This window comes from Toxotes jaculatrix, chromosome 14 (assembly GCF_017976425.1).
Source record: "Toxotes jaculatrix isolate fToxJac2 chromosome 14, fToxJac2.pri, whole genome shotgun sequence".
Lineage (NCBI taxonomy): Eukaryota > Metazoa > Chordata > Actinopteri > Toxotidae > Toxotes > Toxotes jaculatrix.
In genome coordinates, this window is record NC_054407.1 from 8,462,175 (window position 1) to 8,477,234 (window position 15,060).

Below are 15,060 nucleotides of genomic sequence, written 5' to 3' on the forward strand. Positions count from 1 at the left end.
GAATAGGATTGCTTTGCAGTTGTATTCCAATAAGTTATAGGTTACATGGTAATATCTGATTTACACTGCCACCTCAAATCAGATTTTTTTTTCCCACCATGTGTGACCAATCTTTGTCATCGTCTAAGCAGAATTTGTGTGTCTGTTTAGACAAACTGTGTCACAGCCCATTCTATCAGCATTGTGATTAAAGGTGATTGGTCAGTTCACAGTTCAAAATGACCTGCAGCACTGGACGAACATCTGCACTTAATTTGAAGGTGCTTTTTAAATGGAATTATATTTGTACCTCAGTCTTGATTGAGTGATGGGACATTTTGAGCACAGGAAAATATTGTTTGCATGCACATAAATTATATATTTTTTAAAGAAATTATCATCAGGGAAAGCATAATTTTATTAGAGTAAGTAAGAGTATTCTGTGCTCAGTAAACTGACTACTTGTTTTCTGTTATCACTATAATAACCTGGCTGACTCAGATTTAGCCCTTTGCCTCATTTAAAATTTAATTTAATTTCAAAGTGGCTTTAATCAGTATTTTAATATTAATAGATCACAGATTTTGTTTTCTGTGAAAGAGGTTGCTGGTAGTGATGAACCCACAGACAATGATCACGCAGAGAGCAATGTTTAGCTAAATGTTTTGTTTTTCAGGCCTACAACTTTAGGCCTACTGTTTTCAGCCAAAAACAGCTGCGTGAAACCCACTGTATGCTCCCTGCCCATCACAGGCAGACAAAGTTAGCAACTATCTGGTGAACTTGCAGCATTTGCCTGTTAAAAAGTCAGATATGTCCCTTTAGATGAGTTAGAGGAGACCAAAACAGAACTAAAAGAGTGTGATTATTGAACTTATATCCAGAAACAGCTCCAAATGAATGCTAATGTTGTTCTGCATTAACTGGACATGTACATAGCAATTGTTTGCTAATCAGCTTGTTTCTGATTCCCTGAAGTGGCCCAAATTATATAAAATACCTTGCTTAGTGGTCTCCCAGGGCTTCTCTTCTTTCGTGGTAACCAGTAATCCTACCAGCACTCAGATTGGAGACACAAGAAAATCTTAAATTTTGTGATTGGCTGAAGAGAGGTTATTATTGTGCACTTATGTGGCTAATAGGACAACATACAAATTGATTTATTGAGCACAGAATACATTTCTGTGTTATAATTTCTCTACAGGGTATAATTTATGTGCTGCAAAACATCTTTTTCTGTGCCCAGGACTGAAGCAACATTTATAATGCCATACTTTCACACATGCAGCCTTTAACACTACTACTGATGGCGTTTAGCCATTAACGGGTCATGTGAACAGAAAACTGATACTGGCAGTAAATCAATTGTAGCAGTTTGACCTGCTACAGAGCAAAAGCATTACACTATGGGCAAGTGCAATGCTGAGATACATCAAATTTGTCCCATCACAGGACTTTAGTGGTATTTTGGTGGTGTGTGTGACAATAAGGCGATACTTGAGCGAATTACAGAAGCTGCTACTTTCACTGGATCGGTTTAGGTAAATGATTCTGTTAATGGTACAGAATTTGTTTGAAAGGGCCTTAAGATGTTAGGTACATACAGAGCCAGATGTGAGTGCCATACAGTGGTGAAAAGGAGCTTTAAGTTTCAGGGGAAATACAGAGGGGCCTGGGCTGACGATTGTAGGAGTTGCCTTCGATGCTGCTTAAAAACTTGGCCAGTTCCTTCGACTGTGATCTTTGATAGAGGTCTTGACGAGGTTTATTGGGGACATCTCAGAGTAACGAAAAGAAACGTCTGTCGAGAAGGCGGAACTATTCGCGTCCCTGTTTTATTTTCTTCCTTTTCCACCATGTTGAATAAATGGTTTATCATTTTCTAATAGCAATATTTAAAATTTTAAGTGTAAAAAGTGTACATAAAAAGCTATGTTTCAAATATTTCTCTGGGCATATGGATGTGTCTGTGATTGTCTCTTGGTTAATTGATGTCAGCACTCATAATGCATTAGGTTCTATGTAACAGCACCACCACTCTCTTCATCTATTGTTTTACATGTGGGTTTCTTGTACAAAAAAAAAAGTGTTCCTGTTGATGAATAACTCCAAATGGTGCCGCATGAAATCTGCATTTGTCCATCACCAGTCTTATCAATGCAATATCAACTTATCCATTTCAGTACAGTCATGACCTGTGTTATTGTGTAATTGTGCAATGAGAGGATACTTTCTGCCTTCACTTAAACCTTAACTCTGTTTTGCTGTTGATTCACCTCCAGAAGCTCACTGTCAATAAATCTGGCATGTGTTCATTGATATTCCCATTCCATGCATCTGATATAGGTGTTTGACATTCTCCTGTGTTTGACTAGCACACAAAACACACCTTAAATTTCATTCATAAAACAATCCATGGCTTCATGGCATATGTACACAGGTTGATATGTGTTTGAACATCACATTTTATCGAATGTTTTGATGTGTTGACTCACAGTTTGGGCCTGGGTGTAATATTTCATTTAGTTTGTAGAAAAAGTTAAAAAAAAAAACACACACACACGGTTCTTTTAGTTACTCAAGAGCCGCAGTGTACAGTGTTTCTGTTAACAATGCTTATGTTTTTCTTTGCCTTATTTTTTGAGTATACACTAAGTCCTCTGAAATCAAGACGATTTCTGTAAGTTTATTTTTTCTACAACTTTTTGGCTGTATTCCTTTCACTGCGTTAGACACAGAATATGCAAACATTTCATGTAAATTTCCCATCCAAAGATTTTGAAAGTAAATATATGAAAAAAATCCATATAATGTAATACCTGTTTTACTTGGTAATAAAGAAGAGGAAATATGAGACCTGAGAGATCTCCCTCTCATTTGTTCAAAGATATAGAAGAATACCTATTATATATGTCATATTGTACACAAAAAGTCTGAACTTTTACAAAGTAAAATCATGTAAGAATAATAGCCAGATTGTATGATAACACATGATCCTATAAAAGTTAATCACTCAATCAGATTTACACTGTATAGTATGTAGACATGTGGGTATTACAATTCTTAAACTGTCATTACAGGCTTTTCAGCTTTGCAGCGTTTCAGTTCTTAGATCTCGCGAGGCTTCAGCAGGGAGCCTTCGTGCATGGAAACCACTCCTTCTGACTCATAGGTTCATGGTTGTCATGGAAACACCAAACTCTGCGGGGCTAACTGCTCGGCTCTGCCCGGTTCAGGAGGCCCAGAAGTCGGTAAAAACGTGTTAAATTTCCTTAGGTGTTATTTCTCAACGTCCCATTTGTCCTGTAACTTTATACTCACCTATACCCGGTTAACGTTAACCCATTGAATTATCAGTTTACAAACGAGTCAACGCCACAAATGAATTAGTTATGAGCTAGCAAAGTTAGAATCGTTTTAACTCCCAAGTGCTCCGAGTGGTGGTACAGTGTGCTACGGTACTGTTTGTTTTGATATTAATTCAGCTAGCGTCCACATGTAAGCTTGGTTATCATCCTGTTAAGACAACTAAAGGACGGGGAAGCTGTCATGTCCGATCTGCTTAAGGACAAATCTCAAAAAAGAGAGAAGAGGACAGGCAAAGTGCCGTCAGAGGGAAGCCATGGAGTCAGAGGAAAGGAAACAACTGGCAGGACTAAGGAGTGAGTAGGCTGTGCAAGAGACATGGACGAATATCCACCTTTTATCATTCTTGTATTCATGTGAGTCATCTTCATTAATCATACCCAACTGGCATAGGTTGCAACTGATAATGAGAAAGCATTTCCAACTATATTTGATTGAGAAGTTTTTAAACAGCTCTTCTTCAATTATTATTTAGCTGGAAGTCACTCAGCCACAGAACATAAATACCATAACCCTTCTTCTTTCAATTTCTTTCAACTTCTTTCAATATGATCTTGTCTTTCAGCTCCGTAAGTATTGTGTCATCCTTGGATGAACTAGGACACCATGATGACCACGCTCGGACGGCTGTAACAATGGAGAACACCTACCAGATGGGTGAGACATCATTCGCCTTAATGACAAACACTCTGCACCACACCGTCATCACCAGCTACAGATGTAACAGTTATACAACTTTCATTCTTTCAGCAGAGTCAATGCATTAAAAATCTCTTACTCGGGCAATAATTTATCTCAGCTTTTCAATTGATGCATTCTTCTTTTCAAGTTCAAATCAATGCGTCACTATATTTTGTTTTTTACTAACCAAAGGAACTGTTCAAGAAATTAACCTTAATTGTCATGGTGTTGTTGCGTTTGTTTTTTGGGCCACAGGACCTTACAAACGCATCCCTGTCTCCGCTGTCACAGACATACTGAAGGATGTACTTACCAGTTACCTCCAAGAGGAGAAATATGAAGTGGAGTGGTCTCAAAAAATGACAAAAACAATATGTGAGGTAACTAAAAATGAAAAACTCGTTCGTCCAGCACCTTTTGAATACCTTTGAATTTCTTCTGCTTTATTAAGGCTGATTTTTTTGATTGGCTTTCCCAGGTGATAAGAGCCCGTGTGAAGGACCTCATGATCCCCAGATATAAGATAGTAGTCCTGGTCCACATCGGCCAGCTCACCGGGCAGAGCATGCAAATCAGCAGCCGCTGTCTGTGGGATTCATCTAATGACACCTTCGCCTCCTACTCTTTCAAGAACAGCTCTCTGTTTGGCGTGGCAACTGTCTATGCTGTTTACTTTGAGTGAATCATAGGCATTGCATGCACACTGATAAATACACAGGAATCGTTTTAGTTATGCATTTCTGACAGTTATAAAAAGATTGTTGAGTTCTTTATCTATGTCGTTAATTTAGCCTTGTATTAAATGATAAAACAAGAACTTGTAACCAAAATTCATTGTATTTTTTATTTTTGCTATCATGGAAAATGAAATCACATCATCCTGACACTGTTATGAGCATTATATTTCAAACTAATGAATGGCTGCAGTAGAGTGGTGATGATCTCCTTTGGATGTTCCTCTTCAGCAGAGCATGGAGAGGTCACTCCTTTGGCAGCCTAGTTGACAGCACACTGTTATAAGTGCTTGGTTTTGATCACGCCAATGACGGACCATCACTGGTGCAGCTGTCGTCTTAAGGAAGTTTGGCTCCCTGTTGCCTGCCAAAAGATACCAGTGTTTGTTTACCAGAAGTCAAGGCTGTTGTTTTGTAATATGGTTTAGAGTTGTGTTATTTAGAAGAAAGTTCTAAAGGAAAATACAAGTGACTATGTACTGACCAGCTGGCAAAGCGTCCTCTGCTTCCATCAGTCTTCTCCACCTGGATCCTCCACAAGTGTACACCACCGCTCGCAAAAATGCCCGACCACACAACTTTAGTGTGTTTGTGTTATCCTGTGTCTGAGCCTGTGCTACATACAACACGCACAGTAGCGCCGCAAGCAGGAGTAGGGATCTCATGGAGAAAAAAGAAGCTGAGATCCCGTACCAGGATACCTTATACACAAACAACGTCCTTTGTTGATTTTCAGAAAACAACTGCCCGGATCCGTCCTTTTATGTCTACTCCCTCGGTGATGTCACACACTGTCCCAGGTAAATCCTGAGGAAGCGGCGTCTTTTATCTTGGATAACCATCATGTGCTTTTAACAACGGATGTCACTCTGGCCATTCGGGATATGTGTGGGAATCTGGGCCATTGTGAGGATCGCTGATTGACTACATATTGGTAAATGTTAAAGGGAAAGAATTGCACTTTTATGTCTGGACTGCGGGGTTTTTTATTGCCATGGATTTAGTAAAGTGTTTCCTAATGGATCGCTTGAGATATCCCTCCTGCAACAAACTCAGGTGATGGCTCTCTACATAGCAACATAGTGGAGTGTGTGGCCACTATCACGAACATAAATCAGTTATTCCGAGAAGAGACAGTTGCATTTGCTGGTTCATTCACAGAGTTGACCTCAAAACACTCATTACCAGCCCATGTGTGTGTATAAAAGTTTGGCTGGTAGCCAAAATCAAAAACATAGTTTGTTTTGTTAAGGTTATATCTTCAGTTGGTATAACATTTTGAATGTTACTCAGGTCTTTTGCACTGTGTCACTACATTGTGAATGGGTTTGTGCTTCACGGCATCTGGTGGCCAGAAATCCCAGTAACTTCCCTTACTTGTTTCACATTGTACAATCCTTTATCTCTCAGATTCTAGTACTTTACATCAACATTTCACTTTTATGAAACTCATCCCTGTATTCAAGGTTCTCTAACCTCCAAGGGCCCCGCTTTAATTCAGTCAGAACTGAGGCCCTAGTGATCAGATCCAGGTAACTGGAAAGCACTATGATAAACACACGTAGGTAATGTTATAATTAGTTTAAAAAAAAAATACAGGGAGTTACTAAAATGGGGTATGTTACTGTTTCAGTCTTTTACTTTGAAACCATTATTAGGTAAAAGTGTCAGGAAACAACAGCCAATACATACCAGGGGTGCCTGCTGATTGCTCAGTTGTGTCATTTAGGTTAACAGAAACTGTGTATACGTATTAATGCCTACCTGATAACCACAAAGTCATCATTAATAATATCTGTGCTTTTCCTGCTATGATAAGAACAAATGTTTGCTGGGTGTTTCATAACAACCAGGACATGTGAAATTACAGTATATACAACAGAACTTCTGAATTTTTTTTTGTCTGATCTTGAGTGAATATAAAGTGTAAACTCTTCTTGGAATCCCACTTTGCTCTGAACCTGATATATTTGTTTAGATTCTTTTCAGGATTTGTTCTCATGTTTGTTCCAGTAAATGGCCAACGGATCGATGTCACAAAACCCGAAGATGGGAGACTAAAACTGAAAGCCTGAATCAGCATATATGCCTCTGTCCTTTTATGGATTAACTGTATTCCTATATGTTGTAAATATCACTGGATCAAGGTCTATGTATAATTTACATTTATTCTGCATTTAGAAACAAAATAATGAGCTGAAAACATCCATTTTTTTCTCTTTTCTCATTTTAGAGCATGATGCTACATTTGATTTTCCTTATTTAGATATAATGATAATTCACAGACTTACAGCTTTTTTGAATAATGTGTACAATGTTTAAACTTATATGTTCATGTCAAGTATTTTTTAATGAATATAATTCAACATACTGAATATGATAGTACATGTGTGTCACTACACCCCACAGGTTTTGGAAACATCATGTTCTTGATACTGCAGGTGGGCGGGGCTCTACATCCGGGTACTACCGCTGACCCCTGACGTGACCCTGCAGGATTGCAAACATGGCGGAGGTAAGACAGAGAAATAAATATTCGGAAAAAAAAATAAATTTACACAGCTGGATAGTTCGTTCAGTCGAATGTGTCCATCGTTTGAGTGTTGTAGCTTTAATACACGAAATTAAGAATCAGCTGTTTGCGTTGCTAGATAAGAGCTATTTCTCGGCACAAACATGTTTAGGAAACTTCGGATTTAGCTAACGTTAGCTGCGCTAGCCCTGGCGGACGGGAGCTGCGGCGTTAGCGATGTTACTTCGCGGTTTTGTTTAAGAATACTTAACTATCCATGTTAACGTTTTTAATTAGACGTGTAGCAATAGTTTCATGGTTAGCGAAGTTTTTATGTGTTGTTTTTTGGTCAGTATTTGCGGGTGGTTAATACCAAGCTCAACTTAGACGCGCTAGCTAGATATATTAAGGAGAATTAGCCTGCAACTTGTAATGTAAGTTAGCCAGTGGAGTAAATTAACCTATTAAGCACTCGCCTGTTGTGCTAAGCTAAGTGTAGTTGAGTGGAGGCGGTAAGCGCCACTGTTTGCTGTGGTGTTCACATCACTGAGCTGCTACCGAAATTTTCCCGCAGGAAGTGGTGACAGTCTTCTTTGTTTCTTTTCTTGTTGAACTGCAGTCAGCTTTTAGGGCACAAGGTCGGGCGCGCTTTTTCTGAACTCCCATTTATGCCCTCCTGCCAGAGTAACTTGAATGTGTCATGTTACGGACACCGAAGAACCGTTTCTAATTGTACATCTATCGTTATATTTGCCTCTGACGCTGTTCTTTAACTTTATTTATGTTCTTTCCCGTTTTCCAGCCCTCCCTCGGGAATTCGAGCCCAGGTACATAAAGTTGGATCCTTCCTGTTGTTTGGTTGTAGGGCACAAATTTGAAATAGTTGTACAGACTTGAATCGAATATGAATTAAATTTAATGCTTAAAGGAAATGTTATGATTTAAATGTAAAGAACGTGTAAATAACAATATTTAATGAATGATGTTGAACGTTTTCTGGTCGTTTCTTTGTACCATTCTGGTTGTTAACAACGGTAAAACATATTCTTAATCAAGATTATTTTGAAAACACTAAATGTATATATATATATATATATATATATGTATAATAATAATAAGTTTGTCTAACATCAGCGATATTGCCATGATGTTTTGATTGTTGGTAGTTAATTCTACGGATTTGCCAAAAGAGAGATTCACATTTGGTTATTTTAACTGCAGAGGTTTTAACTGAATTTTGATACGTTTTATTACATCATGATTTAACCAATATTGTAAATATAAAATTACATATACTTGGTTGGATGATTTTTATCCATATCTCCCAGACCAGTACCTTAATACGTCTGTAATCTGCTTACACAGTATATTCAAACAAAAATACAGATTAGACCTTTATTTGTTCCAAATTTCCTTATGTAAATGTTTAATACAGTCATATTTTCAGTCTAAATTAACAGTTTCTCTTTAATTTTGCGGCTTATTTTTCTAGGAGGTTCAGCAGGTTCCGATGACCATGATTTCGACCCATCAGCAGACATGCTTGTCCATGACTTTGATGATGAGCGCACCCTGGAGGAGGAGGAAATGTTGGAGGCAGCAGACGACACCAACGCCAACGAGATTGAAGATCTTGCACGGGTGAGTTTCAGGCTTTCAGCACATATTTAATTTTTATCAGCCCTATATGGAAAAAAATTGCAAGGTAGTGTCTTCCTCAGTTTTCTGTTTAGAGGTTAAAAAGTGGTGTAACTTTTCTAATAGGAAGGAGAGATGCCCATTCATGAGCTGCTGAGTCTGTATGGTTATGGGGGCGGCTCAACAGCAGATGAGGATGAAGAGGAGGATGAAGAACCTGAAGAAGAAGAGGATGATGATGAGGATGACGAGGAAGAGGAGCTTGACAATGACGAAAGCAGCAGAAGCACTGGCGAATTGAAAAGAAATGAGGTATGTTGGTGTTTCTTAACAGTGAGGTTTCAACACTTAATACACAGTGTTGTGTTGAGTGTTTCTGTGTAATTTCAGCAGTATTTGTAACATGTGGCTTTTTTTGTGTATGTTTTTAGGGTGAGGGTGTTAAGAACTCATCAGGACAGGGGGATGAGGCCGAGGCAACCTCTGAGGGCCGCACACGCTCAGTCAGGTCCCTTGGCACAGCAGAACTTATTCGTCCTCAGAAATTAATGTATTTTGAAAGTATGTTCCAACTTATCTTCTTTGCTTTTGTTGCAGCTCTGTTGTATGTGTTTATTCCTGTATTAGAAAACACTGCAGATTTTCTTTTGCGATTTCGCTGGTTAAATGGATGTCACATTGTGTCTTAGGCAATAATGATGCAGAGGAGGAGTCAGATGAAGATGAGGACTATGTTCCATCTGAAGACTGGAAAAAGGTATGTAAGAATTTAATTTATCAATATTAAACAGTTTATTTTACGCTGCCAAAGACATTTCCTAGAATTAAAAACGTTTTAATTCCAGCAAAAACATCTTAAAACAAATTTATTTGCAACATATGCAGTGTCAGTTTTCATGCTCGTCTAATCCTTTTGACTTTGCCAGTCTACCCTCAGTCTGAACTGTGTGTTTATTCCCAACAGGAGATTATGGTTGGGTCCATGTATCAGGCAGAAACCCCTGTTGGCCTGTGTAAATATAAAGACAATGAAAAAGGTGAGCTGGCTGGTTTGTCGTCTCGCTGTCAACATCTGCATATTTAAGCCACAACACTGTATACACAGTATAAACCAAAGTTGGTATAGTGGACATAGGTTTGTTGTCTCATTGCCCACTCTCTGTCCTGTAGTTTATGAAAATGACGACCAGTTATTGTGGAACCCCGAGTGTCTTCCTGAAGGCAAAGTAGTGGAGTTCCTGACAGAGGCGTCGAGGCGAACAGGAGATGAGAAGGGAGTAGATGCAATCCCAGAGGGATCTCATATCAAAGACAATGAACAGGTGAGACCAAGACATCTGCAGCATCTGTAATGTGTATTCAAGGATATGTCTGACCATATCCCTCTGTATTTTTCTTGTTGTTAAGAAATCCCATGAAAAGACCAAAACAAACAATGAATTGATCCTAATAAGTTTTGTCTGTTTAGCTAAAACCTGATGTAGCTTATTCCTCTGAGCCGCAGAGCTCGATTGTTGTCCAAAAATAATTAAACGCACATCAGTGAGACTCTCTGTTGCACTGGGTGACGTGTGTGTTTGTTGCAGTAAACACTGGCACAGTTGTCTGATCCCACACACACCATCCTGCTGACATAAATACTCACTAATGCAACAAATGCGTCATTACTGCTGAAAATGTTTCCAAAGAAATTAACTGTTTCCTCCTATTTGACTAATGTTTGCTCAGAAGTACAGTGTCCAGCTGCTGTAGGTCATTACATGGCATGGCATTACATTTGAGTAGGAACAATTGAGCTTGGGGCTGGAGAAGTAAGAAGAAAGACTAATGCGTTGTAGATCTGAATTGTAAGATAATGTCATCCCTATGCTTTTAATCAAGTGAGTATGGAAAATGTATGAAATGTTTATAGTTTTCCATGTGGCTTATGTAAACATGTTTGATTTGTCTGTGTCCCTGCAGGCATTGTATGAACTGGTGAAATGCGACTTTGACACAGAGGAAGCTTTAAGAAGACTTAGGTTTAATGTAAAAGCAGCCAGAGGTGAGCAGACTCTCGCTAAAATGCACTTCATGTTTTCATCTTAAATTTCCCCTCAGATTTCTCAGATGTAACGTGACTGATCTGCGCTTTGGGTATGTGATCGTAGTACAGATGCAACATTAATGCTCATCTTCTTTGTAACAGAGGAGCTATCTGTCTGGACTGAAGAGGAGTGTAGAAACTTTGAACAAGGACTAAAAGCTTATGGCAAAGACTTTCATTTAATACAGGCCAACAAGGTAAGAGATGTGTTAAAAAGCTCATCAACCAATTCAGATTAACATGTCATGATTACATATTTATAACATGTTTTCTTTACATGACAAATAATTTAAAATTTATATTGATGTGTTTGCTGTTTTGTGGCTGTTGGATGCTCAGGGTTGGAATCTGCTCCATTTCAACCTTGTTGCACTTTGAGACAAATCAAATTCCTTAGTTTTTGCAGCGTTTGAGTCTGTGCATCACATGACTTTTGTCCCTAACAGTAATTTGATTTGTCTCTTATTTGAAAACTTGTGCTGAATCTATCTCTTCAGACGATGGTAATAATGGTCATTTCATGTCTGCTGAATTAAATCTTTCAGGTGAGAACTAGGTCTGTAGGAGAATGTGTGGCCTTTTATTACATGTGGAAGAAGTCTGAGCGTTATGATTTCTTTGCACAGCAAACCAGACTTGGGAAAAGGAAATACAACCTTCACCCTGGTGTCACGTGAGTTTTATTTTTTATACGTTCAGCTGTGGAAGTAATTGCTAATATAGACATCATAATGTATTAAAGGAAGAAATCCTATTCCTGTTTCAAGTTGGTGTGTTTGGTCATGTTTGTTGTTTGTAATATTCCAATAGAATAATTCCAATTTGTAATATTCTAATAGAAGTCTATTCAAAAGCACAATACAAACATCAGTCCTTGGTTTGTTTTGTGTTAAAATAAGTCAACTGCTGGTGCGTCCTTCCTTCACACACATAAAGCTTTATTCAAATTTGCAGATTTTAAATTTAAAAAGTGAAAGAAAAATTTGGTGATTTCAAGGTGGTTGAGGGATCTACATTCAGAAAACATGAGCACACTGGGGAACAGGTCTCAGATAACAAACCTATGCTTCCCCTGAACTGTGGTGTCCTGTTGGTATTTTCCATACTGCTGGCTCAGTCGTGATGATGGGAACAACAATTTTTATTAGCTTTATTTTAATGAACATCAGTTCTTATTCTGTTGAAATGCCTCAGTAAGCCAATAAAATAAATTTATACTGGTGCATGAGAGAAAACAAGGAATCCTAATCTGTAAAGTGCAAAGGCAAACCTGAGCTCTGGGTAGGCAATTCAAACTTGATATAAATTTTGTCTTTCACTATAATTTATGGGAATAGCATTACATTAATTTACTGCCAGGCTCAAAATGAAGAAACATTGTGTTAGTCCAGCCAAGGAATGTAACAGCAATGAAGCCAGACTTGAATCTTAGATCGATTGATCCTTACGTGGGTCTAATGTGGTCTGTAAGGATGGATTTTCATACAACCACAGCACTGCAGCAAATTGTTGGGACTGACTAAAGGTCTTGAAGCATGAGGCTTGTAAGAAACAGGACCATTCAGTGTAGAGTTGTACTCCAGGACCCACCTGCAGTCACTGTATCACCATATCAAAAGTGGAGTTTATGTAACGGGCCGTGTACCGCTGTGTGTCATCAGAGACTACATGGACAGATTACTGGATGAGACGGAGAGTGCGACATCCAGCAGGGCGGCATCGCCACCTCCCACCACTTCCAGCAGCAGCACCAGCCACTCTGAGAGGGAGGACAGCAGCAGTCAGAACGGTGAGCTCAGGAGTGTAAAGTACTTTAATGAGTGCATACACACAAACAAACAGCTTTTTGAGATGTGTTTCATTTTCAGGTGCAGTACCGGATTAGTTCTAAGTTATAAAAAAAAAAAAAAAAAACTTACAAGAATATAATGATTGTGAAGCTCACAGCATTGACAAATTATATTTATCAGTTCTGCATCTCTTTCCATAAAAGCTATACTTGTTACGGTGAATATCCTGTTTTATCAACACTTTTAATAGTTAATGATACTAATGTTTGTTATTTGGACAATCTATACATTTTTTAGATTGCTTAATTTTCATCTGTCTTTGACAGGTATTGCAAGCCACAATTCAAGCCACCCAGGGGACGGTGCTCAGTTGCCCCCAACAAATCAAGTCAAAGCTGAGTCAGCTCAGTCCAACGGTCCCTCCCATCCACAAGTGGAGTCTTCCCCCACTTCAGACAACAACTCCAACGGCTGCAGCCAACCCACTGCACCCAGCCACGACAGAAACGGTTCTCTGGAGCCTCCGCCGGACCACAGACACACAGCAGCGGTGGCACTCGACAGGCCGGCCAAGAGGTGCAGGACGGAGGCAGAGCCTTTGGGCCAAAGTGAGGTGGAACCATCTAGAACACCGGAGAACTGAAGGATCCAAAGCTCGGTGGTGTTGACTGAGAGACGCTGATTTGGGGTGAAAAAAAATTGTCTCAACTTAAGGCTGAAGAGTTCCTCTTGACCTGTGAGCACAGCATCTCCTGAGAGCAGAGACTCAACTCTTTTAATAAGGTCAAAAGTCACAGCCGGCCAAACAGCAGCCAGTCCTCCAGGAGGGGCAGTAGGTGCTCCGTCTCCCCGTCCCCCCAAACCATCTATATACTGACTGCCTGCAAAGCTCATCCCAAAGTACCACAACTTCATCATGTCCCACAAAACATCTTCTTCTACCCAATTGTCTTCATTCCTTTTTCGGAAACTTGACTTACAAAATTTTGCCAAGAATTTCCTTTTTTCTATTTGTACTCAAAGATAATAAATCACCTGTGATATTTTTTTACACAGAGATATTTATATTTTTTAACAAAAACAAATCTATAATGCATAATTACTGTTCAAGCCATTTGAACATCTGATGAAACAGAGGACACACGTTTTAAACGATTATGTGCTCAAGTTGTCAAACAGAGGCAAAGTAGGCAAAAACACGATGAGAAGGCTGGTGCTGTCGCTGGCTCAATGTAGTTGCACTTTGATTGTATGTTTCTCATCGTTATTGATAAGGAGTAAAGGAGTGGTGAGAAAAAAAAACCCAGCAGAATTACATTTTCACTCCTCCTCTTCTGAACCGGCTCTGGCCTCTTATCACGGCTGTCTGTTTTGGATTATGATAAATGAACCAATGGGTTAGCTCCCGCCGCAGGTTTGTTTGTGTAAAGCAGCTGACATCAGTGATGTCCTGTATTATAACTCATCATGTAGAAGATCGCTGTATTTTTGGATTTTTCATAGTCAGTGCTTTGCTCAACACTTTGTTTTTACTAGACAGAATGTCCATGGATTTTTAATGTAAAGTTTGTATAGATTTCTTACCTTGAGCAGTTGGTACATTTTTTTATAACTGTCTGTTCATCTCAGTATTTTCTGGTCTTCCTTGTAGGCTTTGCTTTTCGTTGAGAAACCTTACGCCTTTGTTGCTCTGAGATGGATGTATTAATAAAAAAAAAAAAGAAAAAAAGAAGGTAGCCATTCCTCTTTCCCTCTCTGTTTGGCAGCACTTCCCATTCCTGTGTGATCCTGCTCAGTCTGAAACTGTTTTGTTGCAGATCCCCATCTTTCGTGTATAAAAAAGCTCCATGTTGTGGCTGAGTGTGCTTCTTACCTCTTACTGCTTAGTTTCTACCAATATTTGCTGCCTCTCCACAGTAAGTGGCTTCAGAGCAGTGAATCTCCAGCAGTGAAACAAACCAGGCTGACATGGATGGGTGTGTGTGTGTATGTGTGACCTGGAAAGACCTTGGTACAGTAGCTGTTCAGCATAATGCTTAAGTGTTTTATTTTGTACTCCAGCTTTGAACTTACATTCACAAATTAAGATAAGTTTGTCTCAAATAATGTTGATCCATGTAGTTGTTTTCTTTCCCTTTATTTGACACTGATGTCTTTTTTTTTCCCTCTGTAAATGATGACATTAATAAAAATTAAGTGTATTCCAAGACTGGCTATGAATGGAATAACATTGGCTATATTTAATAAATGTATTAATGAAGTTGGGTTGTTGTA

The 15,060-nt window shown here is 38.9% G+C and overlaps 2 protein-coding genes across 3 annotated transcripts; both read left to right on the forward strand.

Moving 5' to 3' along the window:
* The first annotated feature begins 3,399 nt into the window (after nucleotides 1–3,399).
* dynlt5 (dynein light chain Tctex-type family member 5) lies at nucleotides 3,400–4,738 on the forward strand. The gene is made up of 4 exons (XM_041055634.1): nucleotides 3,400–3,641; nucleotides 3,911–4,002; nucleotides 4,282–4,406; nucleotides 4,505–4,738. The coding sequence occupies exons 1-4, from the start codon at nucleotides 3,529–3,531 to the stop codon at nucleotides 4,706–4,708; spliced, it is 534 nt and encodes a 177-aa protein (XP_040911568.1). The 5' UTR covers nucleotides 3,400–3,528; the 3' UTR covers nucleotides 4,709–4,738.
* A 2,500-nt stretch (nucleotides 4,739–7,238) lies between these two features.
* On the forward strand, nucleotides 7,239–15,046 carry mier1b (mesoderm induction early response 1b, transcriptional regulator). 2 transcript variants are annotated; one of them, XM_041055114.1, is made up of 13 exons: nucleotides 7,239–7,275; nucleotides 8,075–8,099; nucleotides 8,765–8,913; nucleotides 9,037–9,222; nucleotides 9,342–9,471; nucleotides 9,600–9,667; nucleotides 9,875–9,947; nucleotides 10,081–10,232; nucleotides 10,873–10,954; nucleotides 11,099–11,193; nucleotides 11,542–11,669; nucleotides 12,658–12,785; nucleotides 13,113–15,046. In XM_041055114.1, exons 1-13 carry the CDS (start codon nucleotides 7,267–7,269, stop codon nucleotides 13,427–13,429), a joined length of 1,542 nt encoding a protein of 513 aa, XP_040911048.1. In that variant the 5' UTR covers nucleotides 7,239–7,266; the 3' UTR covers nucleotides 13,430–15,046. The 2 variants fall into 2 exon arrangements, with proteins under 2 accessions (XP_040911048.1, XP_040911049.1); XM_041055115.1 differs by having other exon boundaries at nucleotides 11,623–11,669.
* Nucleotides 15,047–15,060: the final 14 nt, after the last annotated feature.

Excerpts from the sequence above, each read along its gene's own strand:
- dynlt5 (XM_041055634.1), top strand. The coding sequence starts at position 3,529 with ATGTCCGATCTGCTTAAGGACAAATCTCAAAAAAGAGAGAAGAGGACA. Across the intron at positions 3,642-3,910 it reads ACAACTGGCAGGACTAAGGA|CTCCGTAAGTATTGTGTCAT; the intron begins GTGAGTAGGCTG and ends CTTGTCTTTCAG. Across the intron at positions 4,407-4,504 it reads TGACAAAAACAATATGTGAG|GTGATAAGAGCCCGTGTGAA; the intron begins GTAACTAAAAAT and ends TGGCTTTCCCAG.
- mier1b (XM_041055114.1), top strand. Across the intron at positions 9,472-9,599 it reads GAAATTAATGTATTTTGAAA|GCAATAATGATGCAGAGGAG; the intron begins GTATGTTCCAAC and ends ATTGTGTCTTAG. Across the intron at positions 10,233-10,872 it reads ATATCAAAGACAATGAACAG|GCATTGTATGAACTGGTGAA; the intron begins GTGAGACCAAGA and ends GTGTCCCTGCAG.